The 25,797-nt window shown below is 46.1% G+C and overlaps 1 protein-coding gene across 2 annotated transcripts in view; it reads right to left on the bottom strand.

Annotated features, from left to right (window-relative positions):
- POLR3A (RNA polymerase III subunit A) overlaps positions 1 to 25,797 on the bottom strand; it is a 48,592-nt gene that overhangs the window by 1,533 nt on the left and 21,262 nt on the right. Inside the window, exons 14-30 of one of the 2 annotated variants that reach the window (XM_004426899.3) lie at positions 25,535 to 25,673; positions 23,993 to 24,157; positions 21,358 to 21,530; positions 19,284 to 19,395; positions 18,275 to 18,393; positions 16,450 to 16,587; positions 14,002 to 14,172; positions 12,747 to 12,860; positions 7,454 to 7,540; positions 7,287 to 7,369; positions 6,548 to 6,718; positions 5,154 to 5,247; positions 4,871 to 4,963; positions 3,597 to 3,761; positions 2,970 to 3,134; positions 2,584 to 2,715; positions 1,345 to 1,477 (exon numbers count right to left, since the gene is read on the bottom strand). In XM_004426899.3, the coding sequence (XP_004426956.1) occupies positions 1,345 to 1,477; positions 2,584 to 2,715; positions 2,970 to 3,134; positions 3,597 to 3,761; positions 4,871 to 4,963; positions 5,154 to 5,247; positions 6,548 to 6,718; positions 7,287 to 7,369; positions 7,454 to 7,540; positions 12,747 to 12,860; positions 14,002 to 14,172; positions 16,450 to 16,587; positions 18,275 to 18,393; positions 19,284 to 19,395; positions 21,358 to 21,530; positions 23,993 to 24,157; positions 25,535 to 25,673 (2,254 nt within the window). The other variant, XM_087431988.1, reaches the window with a different exon arrangement.

The following is a 25,797-nucleotide window of genomic DNA, read 5'->3' as shown; positions in this document are numbered from 1 at the left end:
ATGTCTCCTACGCTCTGGGCTCTGTGTTATCAGGGGACCAGAGAGGCAAACAACCAAACTAAGATCCAAGACGTAGTGAGGGCTGACTGAGTTACAACGTGGAGAGGACCAGGAGGAGGGGAAGATTTCAAAGTGGGGGTGGGGTGAGCATGCCAGGCCCCTAAAGGAGTTGGTGGTGGAGAAAGGTGGTGGTGGGCGGGACTGCAGGGCCTAGTGCTCAGCGTCCCAGTGGCTGGGGGTGGGGGTGGGGGTGCTGGCTCTTAGCCCTGTTGTCAAGCAGACTCCCCTTACTTTGGCCTTGGCCTTCTCCTGTGCTTCTGTCCCAATCTCTGCTCCCTTTTCTTTCCTTTCACCTTTCATTACCTTAAAGAACTATGTAATTTCTTTTCTCCTCCGTCTACAACCTGTATCCTTTTTGAAAAAAGAGTTAATCTTAGGAACAAAAAATAGGCATATACTCTGGGGATCTACCTGACCATCACCTGTGTGGCAAACCTACACAAGAGTAGGAGGTGAGACGGGAAATGGCAACTAGGAAGCAGAGCTCTGGTGGTTGGGACAGCGGTCAGGCTTGGAATCCCTGCTTGAGACTGAGGAGCATGTGACCTTGGGCAGGCTCCTGTGCCCCAGCCCCTCACGAACTCCCACCTCGGCCTGCAAGGTCTTGTTGTGTCACTCAGTACAGGACCCAGAAGAGCCAGGTGGGCAGCAGGCACTGCTGTGACAGCTCCCCCTTACGCTCCCTCTCTCCCAAGCCCCCTTAGAGCTCTGCTGTGTAGGCGGATGAGGCCAGCTCAGAGTGTGACTCTGCAGTCAGATTCGACAGCAAGCAATGAGTTCCCTCAGTCTTCTCTATTTTGAAAGGGTTTAATGCCCAGACCTCACAGATGTGCTGAGACACCAGCATATAAGCTACCTGGCACAGGGGCTCAACAAATGTAAAGGCCCACCGGCTGCCTTTCTCAGTAGTCAGGACAGCAGGAGCATGGGTGCTGGGCCTCTCCTGCTAGCCCTGGCACCACCTGGAGGGTGCAGGACCAGAGCGGCCGGCTATAACTCCAATAGCTGGAAAAATGCCTGCATGACCAATGTCAATCTTTCCTTCTTGGACCAAGAGCTGTCTGTATTGACAGAGAAGCCTTCCAACAGATGTGGGGGGATGCAGGATGCCACAGTCAAGCTTTGCAGATAAAAGACTGATCAGTTCCAATTCTATGATCTGTGACTTTATTCTTAATAAATAAAAGCTCTGCCTACTCAGTTTCTTCACCTCACAAGAGCCTGAGCCACAGTCTAAGGTGTAAAGAACGCCTTTGGGGATGCTCCCAGGAACACCAAACCTACCACACACGGAGTCCTTCTGTCCGAAGTAGGCAGCGTCAAAGAGATGGTCGGCTGTCTTCTCAAAGGAGGCGAGCATCAGCACACTCTCCTTCATCTTGGCCAGGCCGAACCTAGTAATGCCCAGGACTTCACCCTGCACCAAGGGAGAGAGAGTCAGAGGGGTACTCGCGCCACTTGTGAAAGCTCAAAACCAAACCACGCCCACTGCATTCCCTCAACAGATAAAGCAAAAATCAGCCAAGCAGCCGTTCAAGTCACAATCTCAGGTGTGAACAGGATCCTAACAGCTATCTGTCGCACCTGTGTCCACTGACGCCATTAGTCACTGACAACACGGATCCTTACACTCACAAGTAGGTGCCGATGGAACAAAGAATTAAGAACTGAGAACCAGAATTAAGAAGCTACCTTTTAAAAAAGAGAGTACTATTATGGCTCAAAGAACTCAAAACTCAAATAATTGAAAAGCCTCAAAGTAGGGAATGAGTTAAATTTAAGTGCTTTCATTCAAAGGAACACTGTGCCATCTTTAAAAAAGCATATTTATAAAAACTATGCAACAACATGAAAAATATTTATAGTGTTAAATAAAGCGTCAGGATTAAAACGGCATGCTGTTTACTGCAACCATGGTAACATTATATATGCACATAGAGTAAGACTGGAAGGGAGACTTAGAAGATGACAGCCTTTACCACAGGGTGGTAGGAAATGGGTCATTTCCCCCACCTCCTTTCTGAACACTCGGTAATATAGTATAGGTTTGTATGGGGAGGCATTGTGAAAACCTGCTGCCTATAGCACTGCTGGAGGGAATACATTTTGCCGGAAAAGAGACAAAAAAAATAACCAATGAACCTCAGTGCTCCTCAGCCACCCACTTCAGATCATGTTAACTTATCCTTTACCTGGAAATGCCTAGAGAAGAAGTATGTTGAATGGGTTTAACAGGGAATAAACACCTCCGTTTGCCATGGAAATCTCTGAACTTTTGGCAATGGCAGTTTTGCTCTAGGATAAAATTTCTAAAAAGGACAAAAACAACACTGCACCTCATGCCATGAGGTTGCAATTTTCATACCGGAATTTTACCAGAACACCCAGCCCTATTACCATGCTTTGGTTTATGGGCAATGGTGACACCTTATTTTCTTTCAATGGTGGTCATCAGTTGTGTATTTGACATATCTTAGAAGCTCAACAGCTTCATTCTCCTGAGACTGGCTCCCTCCCACGAACCTTGTAGGTCATCAGGTCAGACAGCAGCATCACGTGTCTCCTGTCAATGCTCATGCCGTGGTTGACCATCGTGTACTGGATTTCATTGATGATAGTTGTCCGGGCAGCTTCGATGCCCAGAGTTTTCTCCACCTACGGAGAGCCAGGATGAGTGGAAGCAGCCGCTTCCAGGATGCTATTTCAACTTCTCTCTACGTCCTCCTCTGCCCTGCAGGTTCACAGCAAACCCCACACCCTTTTCCAGGAATGACTGCTGGGCAATCTTTAGTGGTGGACTGAGAGCAAATGGCAGGGTCAGAGAAGTGTGCCAGGAAGCAGCTAAGAGCCTGTATGCAGCCCTGAGGGAGACAGGATGGCTGTAAGATGACCCAGGGCGTAAGCAGTACCTCATATGTGTTATTGGAGGTGGTCCGGGTGCCCTTCACACCGTGGGTGGCCATGACTGCCCGCAAGTTATCACCCTCCACCAGGAGCTTATACTTCTCCTTCCCGCTCTGCTCGTCGATGTGGATGACAGCTCGGGACACCTCTGGGATGCCCTGCACCACCACCTGCACTCAGAGACACAGAAGGCTTGAGATCCTGCAGTGCCCACGGCCCCCACCCACCCGGCAGCCTCGGAAACCCTAGTGGCTATGAGAACTGGGAACATCACGCCCTGGGTTTGTTACGATGATCACCCCCATTTCTCAGTGGTGATTTTCAGTAGCATACCAAACCTAAAAGTGCCTGTGTGCTGTTTTGGGGATTAGCGAGAAAAGCAGAAGTTCAGGGGACGGTGGCCCATTCCACCACCAGAGTTGGTGTGGCAGTGCTCAGAAAGAAAAAAACCTGACCGATTCCTTGGGGATGTGGCAAAGAAGAAATGAAGAGACGGGGCGTGACCCTCAGTCTCGGTAGTGACCACGTCCTCAGGGATCCCCGACGCCTGCACGTTCGCATTGGAGGTAAGGACGGTCTCTCCCTTTCCCAGCCCCAGGCATTAGGCCGGGAAGGGCCAGCTTGTGCCTCACCTTGGGGAGATCCTCTTTCAGGAACTGCAGCACATAGTACATGGAGCTCTTGCTATTCTCTCGGGGGGTGACACACACCACAGCCTCACCGTGAACGGCCACGTCACCAGGCTTCACGCGGAGCTTGGACATGCAGATGGAGTACCGCACCGTCTCAGCGTTCACCTGCAAGGCCGCAGGGTGTGGGCCACACGCTCGGCACACTCCTGGCAGGGTCTGGAGCCTTCAATTCCAGTGTTTCTCAGCTTTTTTTCATCATTGCCCCTCTAAGAAGCCTTTTCGGTCATTTTTTCCTAATCTCTCTCCCCACCATGAAACTTTAATACCAGAGATATATTGTGTATTTGTTACGTATGTATATCTGCACTTTATTCATAAAAAGAGATTTTTTTCATCCCTCCCCGCCCCCCAACAAATCACCATTTTTGCCGTCATTGAAAATGCACGCTCAATTCATGGCAACACGCACAGGCTCCAAGGGTGTCCCAGGCAGGCAGAGGTTGCAGACCAAGACAATTTGTCAGTGAAGCCTCCTCTTTACCTGACATCACAACTGCTTGTGGCTACATTCCTCAATACGACCCAGCTCTTCTGCTAAAAGAGCCACAGGGCAGGCAGCCAGAGCCCAGATAGAGAAATCCCCAACCTGGAGAACTGGCTACTCACTTTGAGTCAACTGTCATACGGACAACACATGAACTTGGTGCTTGAGAGAAGGGGCTGGCAGAATGTGTTAGACTAGTACAGATTTACTACCTGAGAGAAAGAGGAAGGTGCCAGGAAGTTACCCAGTTCGTACCTCTGCCTCAGTCTGTCCCAGGTGATAATCTTTCAACTGTTACCCATACAGAAACGCCAATATAATAAGGCAGGTTAAACCACTCATCCAAAAACATTTACCAAGTAGCCAGGAGCTAGCTAGCTGGGTGCTGGGGCCACAGATACGTAAGACACAGCTGGCCCTATGGTCCTTCCAGACACTGGGAAGACGGACAAGGAGGGCAATTCTTGTAATACCGTATCACAGTGGACGGGTATTGTGGCCTGCACTAAATTTCAACTAATTTCCTGTGTGTCTTTAGACGGCAATGTCTGTGTCAGGGTCAGATTTAGAAAGAGAATGTGAAGGTACAGCAGACTCACACAGAAAAGAAACCAAACAAAAGCCTCTGCAGTGCTTCTCGTGCCTGGCTTAGCTCTCGCCCTAGTTTATCAGTGCCTATCTTGGGACTAACGAGGATGACTTCCTCTACACATTTAATTATGTGACTCACTTCCAGTCTGAGAAGCCTAATCCGTTCCAGGGAGAGCTTGACGAGGATAAAGCAATCATCAGGAAGAAACACTTCTTCAATATACTCTGAAATCTGCAGTGTCAAAAGATCAGAATGTTAATCAGTCACCTTCCCCTTTGCTAAGAGCATACACTGCTCGCTTTTTTTTTTAAAAGACAGAGAGCAGTGTGGACACACTGGTAAACACACTGCGACTGGTTTTATATTGGCTTGCAACACTGCTGATCTCCTTTCCCAGTTATCAAGAGGGATTTCTTCTCACCTCTCCCAAGAGGGTTTTCTCAATTCTCCCTTTCACGAGGCGAGCGTAATCTGCATCATCATCCTTGTCGAGCTGTGCTGTGATGATTGGAGTGCTAGGAGACAGAAGAGAGAGATCACAGCCCAGCACTGAGCTTGTCTGAAGACCACTGCTTCTTTAAATCTGAGTACTATTTAGAATCGCGATGTGAAAAGTAACTGCAATTTACTGAGCATTCACTGTGTATCAGGCATGCTACTTCATGTATGTTCTCACTCAGAGCTACGAGTTTTGGAGCTCATGAGGCAACCCACCATATCAGCGAATGAACGACTTTCAGAAAATTTTTCCTGACGAAGTGAACCTACCTCTTCCTCTTTGATCCTAATAAGCAGTTATTTACTTCTGTTCCCTGAGTAAATTGACCTTGGTGTATTACAGCTTCCTCCATCTCTCTTCCCTCGTCCCCATTATCTCCTTTCCAGGACACCTCCAGCTCTTCCAACCACTAGCTATCAGCTTCCATTCCCACTGTCTGGATTGCGTCCCCTGAACAGACACGCCTAGGGAGATCTGAGCAGCCCAGATGAGGCAGGCAGAGCTCCTGTCACCCTGCACATCTACAGTTGCTGTTCTAGAACCAAGTGCAGCTTTCTTTCATTTAACGCTATTTGTCATCATTTTCTTAGATTCAGATCACAGGTCAATCATGATTTTGTCATCGAATGTACTGTAACGTATTTCTATCTCTTCTAGTCTCAGATCACCTACAAATCCTATCATGAAATTACGTGGGGGTCACAGAATATGGCCACAGCCCAAGTGGTAGACACATTAGTCAGGCCTAGTTAGGCTGGGAATAATGCCATCAAAAGGATGAAATCTGGGCCGGCCCTGTGGCTTGGTGGTTAAGTGCGCGCGCTGCGATGCTGGCGGCCCGGGTTTGGATCCCGGGTGCGCATCGAGGCACCACTTCTCCGTTCATCCTGAGGCCGAGTCCCACATGCAGCAACTAGAAGGATGTGCAGCTACGACACACAACTATCCACTGGGGCTTTGGGGGGAAAAAATAAAATAAATAAAATCTTTAAAAAAAAAAAACAAAAAAAAAACAAAAGGATGAAATCTACACTGCCCCAATTTTTCCAGTCATTTTTTATATTTCTCTCTTGCACGTGACTTGTGGCCATAAAGAACCACTGCTTCAGTTTTGACTGTATCCAGTTTGAACTTATTTTTTTCTAGTTTGGGTTTTTTTTTTTTAAACCATAATATGATTAAACACGCACGCGGCTCAGAGACTGAGATACTGCTCATGAGAGTACCACACGTATGCATATAACAAGAGAAGTCACTGCTTCTCAAAGAACGTGACCAGTGAGTGTGCAAACAAGAAGGAAACAGAGGCGGGGAACCTGATGGCCTTGGAAGCGTTGATGATCTCTTTGATCCGGGGCACGCCCAGGGTGATGTTCATGGAGGCCACGCCTGCAAAGTGGAAAGTCTTCAGCGTCATCTGGGTGCCTGGCTCACCAATGCTCTGGGCACAGAGTGCTCCCACTGCAGAACCTGGCTCCATCTGTGCCCTAGAAGGAAAAGATATGGATGAAAAGTCCAGCAAAACTGCTAAGGCTTCTGATTATCTCCTTTCAACAGAAGAAATACAGATGCCATTAGGCTTGGGAAGGAATTGGCAACAAGACAGGCTGTGCTTGTGGCAGAGAAAGAACCCGGCACAGCTCAGTAATAGGTGCAGACAGGGCAACGAGATGCTCAGATAACGAAAGCGAATACTGTGTGGCTACTTGTGGTCAGCATGCGATGACTGGACCCAAATGTCCAGTGCCTAGAGACGATCTAAGAGCTCTGCTAACAAATGGTATTGAAGGCGGAGAGAGCAGCTGGCACCTGCCAAATATAGTGGTAGGGTCTCTGTGGGGAGAGGACACTTGGAAATTTCTTTGCAATTATTTCCACATCTTGGAGGACCCACCCTATCTATCCACTGGAGTCCCTAGATAAGAGGTGACAGAACCTGCTCAAATACTGGCAGCAACAAGCGGTGCTGGCATGGCATTGTGTTTCCGTGGGGAAACAGGAAGGATATGAGAGACCATGTGATTGCCCGGCAGTCTGAGACACCAGCATCCTTACCTCATGTACTTGTCCCTACACGTCTCCAGAAACTTTTCTATTTGGGTGGGGGTGATCCGGTCCAACTGGTAGAGCACACGGGGCTGGAAGAACAAAAGCCAAGCAGAGTTAGGGCCAGTAGTCCTGGAAATGCCTGGGCATCCTAACACGTCTAGGAAGGCTGTTACCTCTGTTGTGCCGTTATCGTTGATGCCATATTTATCTCTGGTTTTCTTGATCTTCTCAGAAACTCCCTTGATGAATGTTTTAATTTCCTGAAAGATTACACAGCAAACATCGGTTGTGTATTTCTCAGTAATTTGGATGACATGATTCATTTTACTCTCTAAACTTCAGTAATATAACGAGTCCATCATATTTTAGTGATAGCTAAACATATGGTATAAAGGATACAATATGGACACAGCTTCTATATACAAAATGTTTTTCCCAGGAATACACCACACCATCCACACCCTGGACACATCACTCATTGGTTTAGGTATTTCTAAGGCCTTTTTACTCCAACGATGGTTCAGCGACAGCATGTACCAGTCACTCTCCCAGCCCTGCTATGCTGCCCGTCCACAGCATATGGGGGTAACACCAGGATAACCCTTTCCACCTGCCGCTTTCTCTTCTGCTCTCCTGGCATACCATGTTGCCTCCATTCACACAGCTCAGAACAAGTATAACTATACCATTTATACTTTTAGTCTCTAGATTGATTAATTTTTGAGGGTTTCTTCTGAAGTTGTGATGATCAAATTAAATATTACAAGCTAAAGCATATCTTTGTAGACACCACATACATTTCAAATACATGCTTTGAGCTTGCCTTCATTTCAAAGGAAACACTCCCAAATCACACATTTTCTCTCTGACCCTCCCCTCTGCATCACTCCCCGAGTCTCACGCTCCCTTCCCATACACAATGAGAACTTGTGAGGACTCCTGGACACCACTCTCAGAGCTAGAAGTGAAATATCAGTATATCTTCTATTCCTGCTGTATTTAAGAACAGCACTCTAAGCCCTGGGATAATGACAAAATGGAGCAAGGAAGAAGGTGAAAAGTGCATCAGGTGGACGATTCACAGGGCAGGGCCAGAGACTACAGACCTGACTAACTTTTCTGGCAACCACTCAAAGGGGAAAACCCATCTGTTTCATAATTTACAGTGTGCCTGTGAAATAAACCCAGCCTCGGGGGTCATTCCTAGAACCAGGATCAGCCAGCATCTCCTCTCAGGGAGTTCTTACAGACAGGGCCTCGTGAGCTTTAATGAGCTACACCCATCAAAGTCTTGCTCCCAAGGGCTCACAGATCAAGCACTACAGGACTGACTCTTAGAGCACTTCTCAGGTGAGCCGAGGGCACGCACCATGTAGCAGCAGCAATCCTTCAGAGGCTGCTGTAATGCAGTCCTAGGGGCTGACAATCAGCTGCTCTGGTTTGATCCAGGGGCATTTTTGTGAACATGGGAAAGAGTGGATAGACTGCACTTTGTTCCCCTCAGCAGCTCTCTGGGAAATACAATTTCCCTCAATGAATTTGGACAAATTGTGGTGCCAGTGAGCTTGAATGGCACTCTGGCCAGTTGTAGGCCTCTGTGTGGCTAGCTGAAGACAGATCCACATACATGGATGGACTAGTGGACTGGCCCAAGGGTGGACTGCACATCGTGGTGGCTGCAAAGCCTCATGAGGTGTTGTTTCTCAATTCCGAGGTTGGCTGAGGGGACCCAAGGAGAAGACCAGCATGCTCTGCCCAAAGTCTACTCAGTCTGTATTAGACAGCTGAAAATGTCTAATGTTTTGTCTGAAACAAATGTTTTAAAAAGCAGACCGAACCAGAAGCCCACTTCGGCAAAGATAAAATCCTATAAGCTTAACATTTACTAGCCCAGTTCTATCCTAACCTTGCAAAAATAAATCTCTTTAGCCTCCCATAGACTATCTAACAATTTCTAGTTGCTACTTTTTCTTTTTATAATTTTATTTATTTATTTTTTCCCCCAAAGCCCCAGTAGATAGTTGTATGTCATAACTGCACATCCTTCCAGTTGCTGTATGTGGGACGCGGCCTCAGCATGGCCAGAGAAGCGGTGTGTCGGTGTGCGCCCGGGATCCAAAACCGGGCCGCCAGCAGCGGAGCGCAAGCACTTAACCGCTAAGCCACGGGGCTGGCCCTAGTTGCTACTTTTTCTGAAAGCAAAACACGAAAGCTTTACATTTTCATGTTTAAATAGCCTTAGCATCTGTGTCCACATGGTCCATGGCTCGCGGGATTGTCTCAGTCAGCTGCTGCCCCAGTGGTGAGATCTCCCTGTGAGGCGACATGGCATTAGCTCCATCATTCTAGAGTGGAGTGAATGAGGTCAGCAGCTTGGCCAAAGCAACATGCCTCTCCACAAAGTCAGACGCTTTCTCCAAAGTCTGCTCTTGGGGCAGGGGTTTTCGACAGTGTCTTTGCCCACTGGGAATTTCAGTGTGTCACCTAGGAGCCCAGGTGATCAACGGGCTCCCTGGGATGGGGGTCCATCGCATCTCAGCTGTCCCTCCTTCATGAACACAAGTTTCTCATGACTGCCCTTGTTGGCCAACTCTTCTCATTGAGAAAGCGTGGAGGGTTACTGTGCCAATCAGCCATCACTCTACACAGAAAGGACTTTTATTAAAATTTATAAGAACTTGAAAATTCTCAAGAGACTCTTTTAGAGAGAAACTCTCCAGGCTTACTAATTAACTAGGAGTTTGAGGCCACATTTTCAGATACAGTCAGTTATTGCAAACCAGGTGGAAATTAGAGCTGGAGAGGGCTGTGGAACAATCTCTCCTGGCGTGGCTCTGCCTAACAGTGGGAATATTCAAAGGCATTAACACCCGCTGCCACGTAATTTTTCCTCTCTGTGGTTCACTTGGAGAGCCTCTTCCACATTGGTTATTTTCTCCCTGAGCCTACTGTCTAGCTGTGGTTCCATCCTTTAGGGCAAGCTTCTGAGAGCCCTCTTGGCCCAGATGTTGCCATTCGATTGCCAGGTGTTCAAGGCTGCCCCACTGGTTGGCACAGGGAAACTGGAGCAAGAGCCTAAGGCCAAGCAGACCCAGGGGATTTCCTCCATGGGGAACTCTGCACACACAGGCAGTAAAAGAGCACACACCTATATCCATTCCAGCTTAGGCACTGGAAATGAGATCTTTCAGCTGACACCCAGATGGACACACGTCCAGTGGCTTTGCTGAAAGAAATGAGTTTCCTTACACAAAAGTTAGGACAGATATCTGGAAGTTAGGTACAAAACAAAAAAACTCACTTTGCAGAAATGAAAACTGAAACAAGCTATTAAGAATTCAGCTAAACCAACCCATGCATACTAGAAGGAACTCACAACATGGCAATTGGCAGGCAATTAATCCTGATTAACCCGTAGTTAAATTCTCACACACACTCCACAGCGCGGCTGTGAGCATGGGAGTCCGGCAGGGCCAGGGCTCAATGCCACCCAGAAGCTGCTTCCACCGGCTCAGCTCGGGCAAGAGAGAGGGCCAGAGAACATTTCAGAGGCTCAGACAAATCTGCTGCGGCCAGTGGATTTTGGACCCTCTTGGCAAATCTGAGTTCATCAGATTGCGAGCCGCTGGAAAGCAAGGACACATTTAGTCATCTTTGTGTCCCCGGGATCTGCAGGGGATGTGACATATAGTGAGGGCTGAACGAATGCTCACTGAATAAACAAATACTGCCAGTCAGGGGTCACCAGTTAAACCTTGTCAAAGGCAAGAAAGGAACCAGCCCAAAGTGATGACCAGGGAAGCCATGTCTGCCCGAACTGGGACAGAAATCTGCTGTCTCCGGTGCTGGCAAACAGCTGGAGAGCTGTAGAGTTAAGTCCCTTATGCTCAGCATTCACAGCATGCCAAGTACGTTACCTCGTTATATTTCTCATAACCTGTCTCAGTTAAGGTCTTCGAGGATAAACAGAAATATAAATAAGTAAATATAATCAGGCAGAAAAACCAAATCACAATCTAATTTGTTACTTAAAAAAAAAAAAAGAAAATCTGGAAAAGAGACAAAACAAAGGCACTCAGCCTAGCCACACTCTCAATTTTAAATATATTAAAATCTGGAAGAATCTCTTTTCCACGTTTCACAGCTTAACATGTGAAAGAACAGAGTGAAGAGCTTCCTTAACTAAAACATTTTTTTTTAAACAGTTTTTATTTATTTATATATTTTTTGTTTTTTTTTGTGAGGAAGATCAGCCCTGAGCTAACATCCATGCTAATCCTCCTCTTTTTGCTGAGGAAGACCGGCTCTGAGCTAACATCTATTGCCAGTCCTCCTCCTTTTTTTCTCCCCCAAAGCCCCAGTAGATAGTTGTATGTCATAGTTGCACATCCTTCTTGTTGCTGTATGTGGGATGTGGCCTCAGCATGGCCGGAGAAGCAGTGCATCGGTGTGCGCCTGGGATCTGAACCCGGGCAGCCAGTAGCGGAGCGCGTGCACTTAACCGCTAAGCCACGGGGCTGGCCCAAAACATTCTTATCTAAGCTTTTTACTGCTTTAGTTATTTATTTTATTTTTTTGAGGAAGACTGGCCCTGAGCTAACATCTGTTGCCAATCTTCCTCCTTTTTCCTCCCCAAGGCCCCAGTAGATAGCTGTATGTTACAGCTGTACATCCTTCTAGTTGCTGTATGTGGGACGCGGCCTCAGCATGGCTTGATGAGCGGTGCGTAGGTCTGCACCCAGGACCCGAACTGGCGAACCCTGGGCCGCTGAAGTGGAGCGCAGGAACTTAACCGCTATGCCACTGGGCTGGCCCCTATTTTTGATATACTTAAAGGGATACATTCTTGCTGTTTTGTGCTACATTTGAATCACCAATCAGCCCACAAAGGAAACCATGTATCCCTTTGCTTTTGATCAGAACCATGATTATAAACAGGAAGGAGCTGCTTGAGCAGGTCAGTGAAATCAAAAAAACAAAAAAAATCCCTAAAAAACCTGCTATCAAGGTAACAGCTCCCTGGAAGAAAAAGACAGGCTGACTCCATGGATTTCTGATCCATACTATGGTAAGAGAAAAAGCAATTTAAACTAAATGATATTAAAACAACGCTACTACTAATCAAAATTATTGGGATCCAGAATGACTGAGGGAAGAGCTGGCCCACAGGATAAGAAAGTGGGTTGTAGGGGGTTGATAGGCATAGGGTTAAAAAAATAAAACAGTTCTCTCTCAAGCATTTTTTTTTCTAACAGGGAAACACTTGTGTAAAAGACATAAAGTAAAGAGACATGAGATAAATTCTTCATGATGGCTGGTGAGGTTTTGCCTAGGCCATTCTCGAATTTTTTAACAAAGAAACACTCTTCCATAAACACCCCCCAGCTTATAAAATTCTCTGTTGGCACTTGGCAAACAATTTCTTCGTGACAGCCAAGCCAGGTGTGACCACCACCGCGGGCTTACCTGCAGGAAGCTCTCCTGGCAGCAGAGAAACTCGTTCTTCTTCATGATCGACTCAGTGGTCAGGATCAGCTCGTTTTTACTGAGCGCAGGCTCGCTTGGGCACGGGAAGACTGCCTCAAGTATTAAAAGGAAAGCGATGTGTAGGGGCAACGGAGAAGGCAGTGGAATTCAATGAAAGAATTGACAAGAGACAAAATGACCTTACTCAGACTGAGCTTTTAGCAACCTGTGATGTTTTTTTTTTTCTTTCAAGACAAATTTTAGACTCTACCTTTAATACGAAGGTGAAAACAGGATAAACTTACACTCCACCTTACACAAAGACTTCTGGGCTATTCAGTGGATATTTTTCCATTACTCCCCATGTTCACCCAACCCCATATTTGCTATAAAAATATAAATTGCTTCAAAAAACCCCAAACATTTCAAGAGTGAAAATACTCCCCTACTCCCAAGCTATTGGGATTTCCCCAAAGTTTTTTTTTTTTTAAAGATTTTATTTATTTTATTTTTTCCCCCCAAAGCCCCAGTGGATAGTTGTGTGTCGTAGCTGCACATCCTTCTAGTTGCTGTATGTGGGACTCGGCCTCAGGATGAACGGAGAAGTGGTGCCTCGATGCGCACCCGGGATCCGAACCCGGGCCGCCAGCATCGCAGCGCGCGCACTTAACCACCAAGCCACAGGGCCGGCCCTCCCCAAAGTTTTAATGGCTGCATATTATCCCAGCGTATGGGCAGGCCATTACGTATTAGACCTATCCTCCACTAACGGTTTGCCTCTACTATAAACAATGCTGAAAAACATTCTTGGCACATTTAGATCACTTCTGTAGGGCAAACTCCTATAAGTGGAACTGTTGGGTCAAAAGGCACCCACATTTAAATTCAGGTCAGTATTGTCAAACTACCTCAAAAAGATTGTTTTAAATTATACACCCAGTTAAAGCGAAATGTGCCTGCTTCTCAACACCCATGACTTTTAACACTGGTCTCTATCACACAGAGACACAGAGAGAAGCCAAAGCCCTCTTCTATTGGCATTTGATTACTAGCAGTGCTAGACATTCAAAGTGGGAAAGTATTTTTCCTTTACTATTTGGGAAAATTGTGCAGAGCAACACAGACAAAAATACTAACCCAGTGGTTGGGTAGATAAGACGGAGCATTAACTGTGTGTGATTTCCCAAAGGGTCCCTCCACTCTAAAGAAATGTCCTCGAAAACACTCTAACCCCAGATATAATGCTAAATCTTACTTTGATGTTGTCCAGAACTCTTTTAAACTCCAAGGGTTCATCTTTTCCCTCCATAGCTGCAGGATCTAAGCCATCTCCCCCGTAAATGAACTGGATAATATCACCTGTAGAGCTTCGGACTGTCAAATCATACTGTGAGCAAAGATCTTCAAGAGACTTCACAAGCCTTCTCTAAAGGAAAAGGAGGGGACACAAAAGCTCAGCTGCTTTGAGAAGACCGGTCACATGCGCAGAGGATGAGACCTGCAACTCTAAGTTTCAAGGTTACTAGCACTTTAATCACATAAAAACATTTTACTAGAAATCCCTTAAAGAGTCCCCTGACCCCAAGAGCACTCGCCAGCCTGTGCAGTGGGATTTAGAATATGCTCCAACCTCCAGCACTTTAGTGTGTTTTAGAATACAAGCAATTTCAACCCCATCACCCTCAAAGGACTCTGCAAACACTGTTTTCCTAGGCTGCTTTTGCCCTCCCTCTTTCTCCCTACAGTATAAATTAATGCAACAGCTTTGCATTTCTAAACACAACTTAATCCAGGACCCCTGTGGACTTCAATAGGAATCCCAGAGGATCAGGTGCAGGCCCTCTTCTGGGACAGAGAGGAAAGGAGAGAGAACAGGAACAGCATTGTGTCTGAATCAGCAGGCAGCAGCCATTTCTCAAATCTGCTTAGGGGGAACTTTCCACCAGCAGCACACTACAGCTAGTAATGTGATGGTGGCTCAGTGAATTCAAGAGAAAGAAATCTTCCTCCAGGCAACTTCAAAACAAAAATGCCTCATGCCAGAACTAATTTGTTCTAGGTTAACAGACTGCGCTGGGAAAGACATACTTTCTGCTTCAAAAAGGTAAAGACAAAAAATAAAGTCAAAAGACATTCTGGCAAGAGTGGTAAAAGCATTTTACAGTCTTGGTTTTTTTTGTTTTTTTTTAATTTTTAGTTATTTATTTTTCCCCCAAAGCCCCAGCAGATAGTTGTATGTCATAGCTGCACATCCTTCTAGTTGCTACACGTGGGACACGGCCTCAGCATGGCCGGAGAAGCAGTGCATCAGTGCGCGCCCGGGGATCCGAACCCGGGCCGCCAGCAGCGGAGCGCACGCACCCAACCGCTAAGCCATGGGGCCGGCCCACAGTCTTGGGTTTTTGACAAAAGCACCACACTCCAAAACTGAAGGGCAACTTCCCATCAAAAGATGATTACGAGGGAAGTATCAGTAATGATACAGAGGCCCAGAAGAGGTTATGGAAATAGGTGTGTACTGACTCGAGTCCATTTTCACCCTCATCAACCTTGTTTGTTCTGGTCTACTCATTCACACTTCTGGCTCATTAATCTTGGTTTCCTGGCTTGCAAAAGGCCATGCTCCTCAAACTGTGATCCACAGTGGGGAGAATGGGGACACAAAGTCACAGCAAGTTCATGGCCCAGCAGTCTGGAGTGTTAACTTTATCTAGTGTTCTAAGTAGATAAAAACATTGAAAAAACAAACAAATATAGATTATGATGTAGAGTAGACATGAAAATTGGAGACTGAAAGGAAATCCTTCGCTTGTGGTCTTATGGAAGAAGAAAGCAGGGATGTGTTTCTACTCCTCTGCCACTGAGGGTACTTCTGTGGCCATCTGAGAAGCAGAGGCACAGGAAAGCCTCTAGTTCAGCCCTGTCCCCTGAGGCTGTTATCCCAGAACCATACACACAACGGAGAAAGAGCCATCCCTCCAAGTGTCCAAGCCCTCCTTCGGGCACTGGAATAGGTTCTCGGAGTCCATTAGAATGAAATGAGTTACAGAGATAGTTGCAAAGCAAGAAGCAGAGTCCTCCCAATAATCAGGAGGTATGTATTGTCATCCCCGTCTTCACATATCAGGAAACAGAGGCTCAGTGAGGTTCAACGTCACGTCCCAGGCTGCACTTCCAGTCCACGTTCTCCTCTATAGAGCTCTGGTATGTGTGGTCTGGCCTGGTCTTGATCATTCAAGGTACACAGAATGATCTGGAACATATTACCTTTTTATATTGTTTATTTCTAGGGCACCCACATTTCTCAATTTTTCCTGTTAAATACCAAGACCGGATAAATGATAGCTCATGTACAAAATATGTAAACACTCAGCAGTCAAAATCTGCAGAGCCCTGTCCTGCTCCATTGCTAGTGGCCTACATTTCTTTGTTTTTTTTTGGAGGAAGATTGGCCCTATGCTAACATCTGTTGCCAATCTTCCTCTTTTTCTTTTTTCTCCCCAAAGCCCCAGTACATAGTTGTGTATCATAGTGGTAGGGTTGTTGCTCTTCTATGTGGGACGCCGCCTCAGCATGGCTCGATGAGCAGTGAGTAGGTCCACGCCCAGGATCTAAACCGGTGAACCACCAGCCGCCGAAGCAGAACGCACGAACTCAAACACTACGCCACAGGCTGGCCCTGGCCTACATCTCTTCAAGTTACCTGCATGTATCCTGTTTCAGCTGTCTTTACGGCTGTGTCAACTAGACCTTCCCGGCCAGCCATTGTGTGGAAGAAAAACTCCGTTGGTGTCAAACCAGAATAAAAGCTATTAGCCACAAAGCCTTTCGCAGCTGGGAGCTAAAGAGAGGTAGGAAAAAAAGAAAAATCAAACAAAACTAGTTCAAGGTCCACAATTCCAAAATCCATTCAAATCAGAAAATGCCCCACACCTTTAGACTATAAATACCTGGCCAATGCACTCTCATGAAGTGGCAGGCTTTATGTCTTCTCCTGAAGGAGAAATAACTTGGCACAAACCATCCTTACCAGAGACAAGGAGGCTGAGGTCCCAGCTAGGGCTGGCGCTGCTGCCAGCAGCAGGCAAATGGCTCAGCAAGGGGAAATAGAAGCTCAGGCTGCTATCCCTAGAGCAGGCAAGCAGTCAAGGACCTCAAAGAGTACCCTGCAGACCACGGCAGCTTGCCCCTTCCCTGGGAAATGACTCCCTCCAAGACATGCTTCCAGTGGGCCAGCCCTGCCCACCTCCGAAACACAACCATGTACTGCTAATGTTTACGGGGTTTCATTCTGGGGTGTTGAAAATGTTCTAAAATTAGATCGCGGTGATGATCACACAACCCTGTGAATATACTAAGTCACTGAACTGTACACTTTAAATGGGTGAATATTATGATATATAACATGTATCTGAATAAAACTGTAAAAAATACATACATACATACATACATACATGAAACACCATGTGAAGTGGCCAAATGGCCTTTGATCTGGATTGGTCAGTGTTTCTAAGAAGACAATCCAGATGAAAAGGCCAACTTCTTGCTTCCCTATTTCGTTTAAGGAGCAGCTGGTGCACACACAGGCATTTCTAGGCAAGCACCTCTATCCTGAAGTCTAGCACTGGTTCAGGGACTGAGAAGTCTGGATGCCCCTGGCCTCTCCTCTAAATTGGTCAGGCCTTAGAACTCACAGCCTGGCCGGCACAGGCAGGTACCACTCCAGCCACCACCTGGCTGCCTGACCTCTAGTGAATTCTGATCTTGGGCTGAGAACCTGAATTGTTCCTTGGGCCACCGGATACAGAAAATATCTAATGTTCTCAGCACAGCAGTCACATCTCCCCAGGAGGGGCTGGACAGAAATCTTGCCATTCCAGGGGCAGGAGTAGCTGGGGCGGCTGTGCTTTAAAGGTGACTCCAAATTTAGAACTTACTGAGTGACCAAATCTAGTCTAAGCTCCCCAACTATAGATTTAATAGTTGTCTGCCCCCGAATCCCAGAAAAACCCCAGCACAGGTTTGTCTCTCTCTCTCTCATTCTGCTTACACTAGAGCCCAAACCACGATGGCCAATGGAACCCAGAAGTCATTGAAAAGCCGAGTCCGAGAATTCCAGAGAGGAGAACCTGGAATGTCCTGGTCATTTTACTGTGGTTCATACTATCACTATTTTAAAATCCTTATACTTTTATGTCAGCACCCCAAAACAAGCATACAGACTGAACACATACACAAGGTAACTTTACATTTTGATTACTTAAGGTAAGTTGGATGGGAACCTGAAATCTTCCTCCTTGGAGAGAAAATACACAAGGGGGCATTGGTCCAAGTTTTACAGCTCCGAGTTTAACAAGGTTCCTTCTGCACGACTCAGTTTGAGTTGAAGAGGGAATAACTCCAAGCAGCCTCCGCCCTCACACTCCACCTCCAAGAGTTGCGTGGTTGGCAGCCACAGGGCTTCAATTACTCTCTTTTGCACTGCTGACGGCTGCCCTTCAAAGTTCTGCCCAATCCACTCTGCTTACCTTTGAATGCTTTTCAAAGTGAGGCAAGGACCTGTTTTCAAAGCCGTCCGGCACGCGAGAGCCGCTGATGGCTTGCTGTCCCACACAGGCGATCATCTGTGATATGTTAATGAAGGAGCCTGGGGAAGCGGGTCAGGAATGTAACACTCGTTTACCAACATAACATTGATCGAAGTGCAAGCAGATATGTGAGATGGCACAGGACTACAACGTAGCACAGCCCCTGATCCTCAAGGTCACAGTCTAGGGACAGCCAAAGACAGAATCAGAACGATGTAGGGTATAGCTGTCAGTCATGCAAGAAAGGCAGAGCGAGGGCTAGAGGTGCTCAGAAGCAAACGAGCACTTCGGGGCTGGAGGAAAGACTTGCAAGTGAGTCTTCAAGAAGGACCAGCAACCAGGCTGGGCTTTTGGAGGACATTATGATTTAGACATAAAAAGGGTGGGCAGGAGAATTCCAAAGCAGGTCGAAGAGTGGGAAGTAAAGACATAGGAATGGGAAAGTGTGTGATATGTACCAGGGGCAGGAAGGAGGAGAATACTGCGGTGAAAGGCAGCAAAGTTAAAGACATTGGATTTTATTCTGCTACAAAAATTTACAAAAATAGGAGAAGCTTGGAGGTTTTGAATTTGAGTGCAGTGTCACAAAACCTAATGCGTTATGGTCCTGGGTAACTATGATATTACAGCGTTTTGCCACAGCACTAAAAATGTTGTTTTAAAAATCTCTAGCTTTTCTTTTCTTTCATTTTTTTTCTTTTAAATAAGATAAAGTTTGGTCAAAGCACCCTCAAACTCAGAAATCCACACATTACCAAGAAGTTTCTCCAAAGGAGTTAAGCTTCCTAAAATGCCAATAATTAAGTCTCTTACTAAACATATGATTTAAAAAGATAAGCCCTTATAAATGAAAGGTCTGAAGTTATGACTCTTACATTTTCCAGAACAGAACCAGCCAGCCCAAATGGAGAATACAAGGACAGCAGTGGCCAGAGAGGCGTACACTCACCTTTAGAGCCACATAGAGCCATGGTGAGGGGGCTGTTGCTCTTATCCAGCTCCCGAAGGCAGGCACTGCCAGCGTGGTCGCGGATCACAGACAGCTCCTTCAGGATCAAGGCCTGTGGGGAGAAAGGGGTTCGTGGTGGAGTCATCCTCATTGGCTCTGCTGATCACAAATGCTCAATTTGACATTTAAGGAAATTTGAGAAAATTTAAGCGAGACGTCAGATTTCCAACAAATAAGGAGGTCAGAGCTTTAGAAGACCAAGATGCTCCACCTATACAGACCGAGATTCTAAAATCAGTGTGGAAGGTAAAAACAATTAGGAACAGATCCTTGAAAAATCCTTTTAATGGCCAATAAAGTAGAATGCACATGGCTTTGTGTACAGTACCCTATATAACAACATATCTGCATATACGTTACTGTGTATACACACACATGCCTAAATAAATGTATGAAGTATAATACACAGTATGTAGTAAAAGAGAATTGCTTGTATTATTTATAAAATTTGTTGCCAAGCACACATTTGAATTCCCACAAGTTAAGCATGTGATGAGTGACTCTATAGGAATATTCTAGTCCATGAGCCCAACCAGATTGTCGTTCCTCAACTCACAACATAGGATGCTGAATCATCGGGGCCGGCCCCGTGGCTTAGCGGTTAAGTGTGCACGCTCCGCTGCTGGCTGCCCGGGTTTGGATACCAGGCACGCACTGACGCACTGCTTGTCGGGCCATGCTGAGGCAGTGTTGCACATACAGCAACTAGAAGGATGTGCAACTATGACATACAACTATCCACTTGGGGTTTGGGGAGAAAAAGGGGAAAAAAAAAAAAAGGAGGAGGATTGGCAATAGATGTTAGCTCAGGGCCGGTCTTCCTCAGCAAAAAGAGGAGGATTGGCATGGATGTTAGCTCAGGGTTGATCTTCCTCACAAAAAAAAGGATGCTGAATCAATTAGGAGCCATGGTCCCATTAAAATCGGGTGCTGCCGAGGCCTCAAGTAATTTTCTAGGTGAGAAACATCCATTTCTTTTTTTTTCTCTCTCTCTCTAACACTTAGTGAGATTAAGAATAAGCTAGTGGTGAATGCCTCACACAACTCTGTTTTCTCTCTGCTTTAAAAATTTCATTTCTGGGGCCGGCCCGGTGGCGCAAGCGGTTGGGTGCGTGCGCTCCGCTGCGGCGGCCCGGGGTTCGTTGGTTCGGGTCCCGGGCGTGCACCGACGCACTGCTTTGACAGGCCATGCTGTGGCGGCGTCCCATATAAAGTGGAGGAGGATGGGCACGGATGTTAGCCCAGGGCCGTCTTCCTCGGCAAAAAAAGAGGAGGATTGGCGGATGTTAGCACAGGGCTGATCTCCTCACAAAAAAAAAAAAAAAAAAATTTCGTTTCTTCAGAAAAAATCTTATTGCTTACAAGCCTTTCTCCCATACTTAGGTGAGTTAAAGCTCTGAGCCCCAGGCTACCAGGAAGGCAGAAAAGAGCCAGGCAAAACTCTGATGCAGTCAGACGGCTGACCTGGGCTGCTTTAGGGAGAATGCAGGGCTCTCAGAGGCTGGTGGTGACTCTGATTCTGACATGGGCTGGTCCAGTTCTCAGCTAACCTAGTCTCAAATGTGAGGAGGGTAGCAGATTAGTATGTGTCTCTCAGACATGAATTTTCCCTCCTCTGTATCCAAGTCTCTTTCAAAGACCATCCATCCAAAGAGCTATGGTGCCAGCCTCTAGTTGAAGGATGGGGGAAATTGAAAGGGCAGAGGCACTTAAGTACCAGTTACAGAAGGGGCCCAAGTGTGACACAGGAACAAGAGCAGCCCCGTGTGGCCAAATAAACACATGGCTGTGTTTTCACCACCTAGAACATCAAAGCTGGAAGGGACGTAGAGGATTTGGATCAAAGGCCCTCCCCTCATTAGACAAACGAGAACACACACAAGCAGCACAGAGCCAACACGGGGCTAAAGTCACTGCCTTTACTTCCCACACCCCTCTGCTACCTTCTCCTCCTGGCTTACAGCACAACCCAAGAGCACGCAGTGGCTGAACTGACACAAAGAGCCAGACTCACCTCCAGGGTCTCCTCAGCGGTGCAACCAGGCTGTTGCTGCAGCTTGCCCGTGTTTAGGGCTTCGATGTACTCATCACATTTTTTGTAGCCAGCATTCAGCAACTCATACTTGGCCTTTAGCAGTCCTTGACCAGGTGTGACGTCACCAATCCCAATTGAGAATCCACGGTTAGCTGCAGAACAGGTGGCAGGTAGAGCAGCAAGAGACAGCCATGGATGTTAGTCAACCTACTACGGGGAAACAAGGTCCTACCTTCAAAGAATCTGTTATAATTCAATTAAATAAAAACTTACTGTATCAGTCCCTAGGGAGTTAAACAAAAACGACTAAGACTCACGAACTCCTCTGAGACCTTACAACCTAGTGGGGAGCACAGTGATGTCCCAACTAACTATAATATAAAGCAGATGGCCATTAAAGACTAAAGGGCAGCCTGAGAAAACCAGCTACAGAAAGTGAGCCATCTGCCTTCTGGTTCTAATACAGCATTGCAGAGACCTTTCTGTACCCCCCACCCACTCTGGCTTCTCTTTTCAGAAATCACTCCAAGACACAGAGATAAGAAATACCCATAAATGCTACCTCTGATGGAGCTGTGCACTATCAATAATCCTAAGTGGGCAGATGAAAGGTGACTGGCTTAGTAGGGTAGGGAAGGGGATGCCTAAAAGTGGCTGTAGAAAAGAGGACTGATGAGCCTTGAAAGGCTCAGAAACTAGATAACCAGGTTCCGCAGATGTTGGAGACAACGTATGTGTTGGAAACAGGGAAACCCGGTGGAAAGTCTGTGTAAGAAACAGGCCCCAGGCCCTTACCCCTGTCGGAGATGGGAGTTTACTCCCCAGGAAATGGAAGTAGGAGCTATGGACAGGGGGATACTGGGTGCAGACAGGCGGGGATGACTGGAACTCAGGGCACCGAGGGCAAGTCTGCATATTCCATGGCTGATTCCTTAGCCCCCTTCCCCTGTCTAGCTCCCAGAATCTGGCAGCCAGGTCTCTACCCTTGGGAAGGAGGTTGGGATTGGAAGATATGTCTCTGGAGAAACCAAGCCTCCCTAGATAAAAGCATTACGGATATGGATAGTTCCTCAATAAAAAGCTGGCCTGCAGCTCAGTCAAGGAGCTGAGAGGCCCATCAACCAATAAGCTCCATTTCCAAGCAGTGTCTTAGTGCCTCACTCTTAAAATATGAACGACAGCCAAGGACCAGACATGTGAGGAAAGTCTTCAAGATAAAAGAAAGAAGACAACAAATCCACAGAAAGAAGAAACTAAAAGGAAAGAAAATTTAGGAAACAAAGAAAACTGACTAATTTCTCTCAGAGTGATAGAGAAGATGTTCCTTGGGGTCAAGAACAGGAAGCCTTGGGAAAAACAAAAGAAAGAAAAGAAAAGAACTACTGCAAATAAGAACAATGGTTGGAAATTAAATACATGATAGTGAAAAAAATTTAAAAAATCAATAGAAGCGTTAAAAGATAAAGTGAATCTGCGGGGTCGGCCCTGTGGCCTAGTGGTTAAATTCGGCATACTCTGCTTTGGTGGCCCGGGTTCAGTTGGTTCCCAGGCGCAGACCAACACCTCTCATCGGCAGCCATGCTGTGGTGGCAACCCACATACAAAACAGAGGAAGACTGGCACAGATGTTAGCTTGGGGCAAATCTTCCTCAGCAAAAAAAAAAAAAAAAAAAAAAGATAAAGTGAATCCAAAAACTGGACAACAAGGAAAAGAAGAAAATAAGAGAATCAATCCAGGAGCTCTACTAGGCAATTGACAGACATTCTAAAAAGAAAGAATAGAGAATGTAAAGGAGAAAAAGTTCTCAGAAAAATAATACAAGAAAATTTCCAGAACTGAAGGACACATAGCTGCAGTTTAAGAAAGCTTATATAAGGAGTGCTCAGCACAATGAATGATAGAAGACCCACAACAAGGGCATACCAGTGTGAACTTTCAAAACACCAAACACAGAGAGGATTCTCAAAATAAAAAGGATTCTGAGAATAAAAAGGCAATTCAAACATAAAAACTTGGGAATAAGAATAGAAATACACTTAAATAGCAACTCTGAAAGCAAAACCAAGTAGAGCAATACCTTCAAAATTCTGAAGAAAAATAAGTTTCAACCTAGAATTCTATTCCCAGTGAAGAATCAGTCAGGCGTAAGAGCGGACTAAAGATGTTTTTGGACATGCAAAATCTCTTGACCCGTGGCATGCTCAAAGCATGAGCAAACAAAGGAAACAGAACCATGCAAGGATAGCAGGGAAACACTGAGTGACTGTAATGCTGAGTCACAGAAGGCCCAGCGGGCTACAGCGCATGCACAGGGACCCCAGAAGCAGCCCAGGAAGGGCCCTTTATGTAACACAACCCTATCTGGTAGGCAACAGGGAGCTACTATAGATTTGAGAAGAGAACTGAAAAGCAAATTCAAATCTGCTGCCAAACTAGTCAGTATGGAGTTAATTTCATTAAGAAAACACATAAATGACTTAGCTTGGAAAAAGTATTCTCTTCTCTGCATGTGCGCGTGTGTGCGCAGGTGCGGAGGTAAGCAGATGAAAGAATAAAAGAAACCTGTAAAACCCCACAACCGTGGCAATAAAACGAGGCTGCTAAGATACTTACAGAGGTAAACAGGAGCCAGCCTGGCGAGCCGCGACATCGCATCGGCAGCTTCATTCTGCCCCCAGTCTCGCAGCAAAATGTAAAAGATATTGTTCTTGGATCCTGACCCCAGCGTTCCCTTGTCCATGCTGCCACTCATCAACTCACTGTTCTGGATGGTAACGTCTGGAAGCATAACAACGATTATGCATTTAAACAATTACTTATCACTTTGCCTCTTTCCAAAATGAATGAGGCAGTTGAGAAAATTTGTTCCCATACTAAAAGTGAAGGCAGAGCAAATAGAAATTCTCTTTAAATATTTTTTTGAGGGGGAAAAAAGAGAAATCTAGGAACTTCTGAAAAGCAAGAAAGGCCCAGTTAGATACCCTCTCGTCCTCACTGTGAAATGTATTAGTTGACCCTTATCCTCCTCATCTGTGAACTGTGGATGACAACATCAAGCACTTGTCATCTTTGCATCATGGGGATATTCTGAGCATCAACGAAACCATGCACAGCAAAGTGCCTTGTAAACTGTAAAGCACTTTGTTATTCACCTAAGATATTACACACTGATAGTGGCACCATCATGAATAGCCTACACAACAACCAAATGAAATTCATATCCAGAAAGATTCAAAACAGTGTAAAACAAGAAGCCAAAGTATCTAAAGACCAGAGTATATCTTCAAAGGCATGGTTATAAACCTGAGAAAATTCAGTGCTCTTCAAAACATTTACTCTTCATTACGAGACAGGAGAAACTTTGACCTCCGGAGAGACTCTGCAGTTCAGTTCTTTAGCACAGAGTCCTGGAGACCCGTTCTTGTCACAGGCCTTGCAAACAAAGCCCACTCTAAACCCGTGCTCCTCACCGTGGCCGGGTGGGGAAGTGCTCGTCAGCAGTCTGGGATGAGCTAAGGAGCTCAAGCCACAGTCAATACTGGCTGCGTGGCACTGGTCTGTGGAACATACTTTGGGTTGAATTAGTCTAGATGACTCAGATGGCTTGCCTTTAAATCCTCTCACTGTTACACCTGATCTTCACATTATCAAAAAAACCACTGACCAGGTGAGGCAAGTAAAAAAGACTAGTCTTTTTAGTTATACTTTTTAGTCATACTTTTTAGACAATGAACACATTTTTGGACATAAAATAATAAACTATATGCTTTAAATAATGAGACCCTTGTTGATGGCAAAAAAAACCCAAACACCAACAAAAACCCAACCAAACAAAACAACAACAAACCCAGAAAACCAAAAAAGGCAGAATAAAAGAAACTGCATTGAGTGACAAAAACTAGTCACTTAAGACAAAACACATTTGGAGAAGAACATTCTAATCACTGGATCGTGTGTCTACATGATCTCGACCTTCTGGAGAAATGGAGAATCACGTGTGAGAGGAGAAACACCAGCTACACTTCTCTGAAGAACAAGCTTCCTGCCTAAGGCCTTAGAGAAACATCAGATTTGCTCACTAGGTGAAGGAAGTGACTGGTCACTTACTTTTCTGCCACCCCCAGCCCCCGCCGCCACCCCACTGCTTTAACTCACAGGAATCATTGACACAGAGATCTTCTCCTTTGCCACAGTATTGCTTGCCCTTGGTTCGGAGGTTGGCCCTCACTGGATTGTCATCACTAGGTCTGAGGATGACACTGAAGATCTGCTTTCCCGTCCACAGGGTGACTGGCTAGAGGAGGAAAGGAAGCCAGACTATCAGCTGGCCGAGCCTGGTCTCAACCACTCTGCGTGCAAATAAGGCCAGACTGTACAATGATCACACACAAACCCAGCACCGGCACGGGGACATCCAT

The sequence above is a fragment of the Ceratotherium simum genome, chromosome 6, assembly GCF_057802395.1.
Source record: "Ceratotherium simum simum isolate JZ-2026a chromosome 6, ASM5780239v1, whole genome shotgun sequence".
Taxonomy (NCBI): Eukaryota; Metazoa; Chordata; class Mammalia; order Perissodactyla; family Rhinocerotidae; genus Ceratotherium; species Ceratotherium simum.
This window is presented reverse-complemented; position numbering and strand designations above follow the sequence as displayed.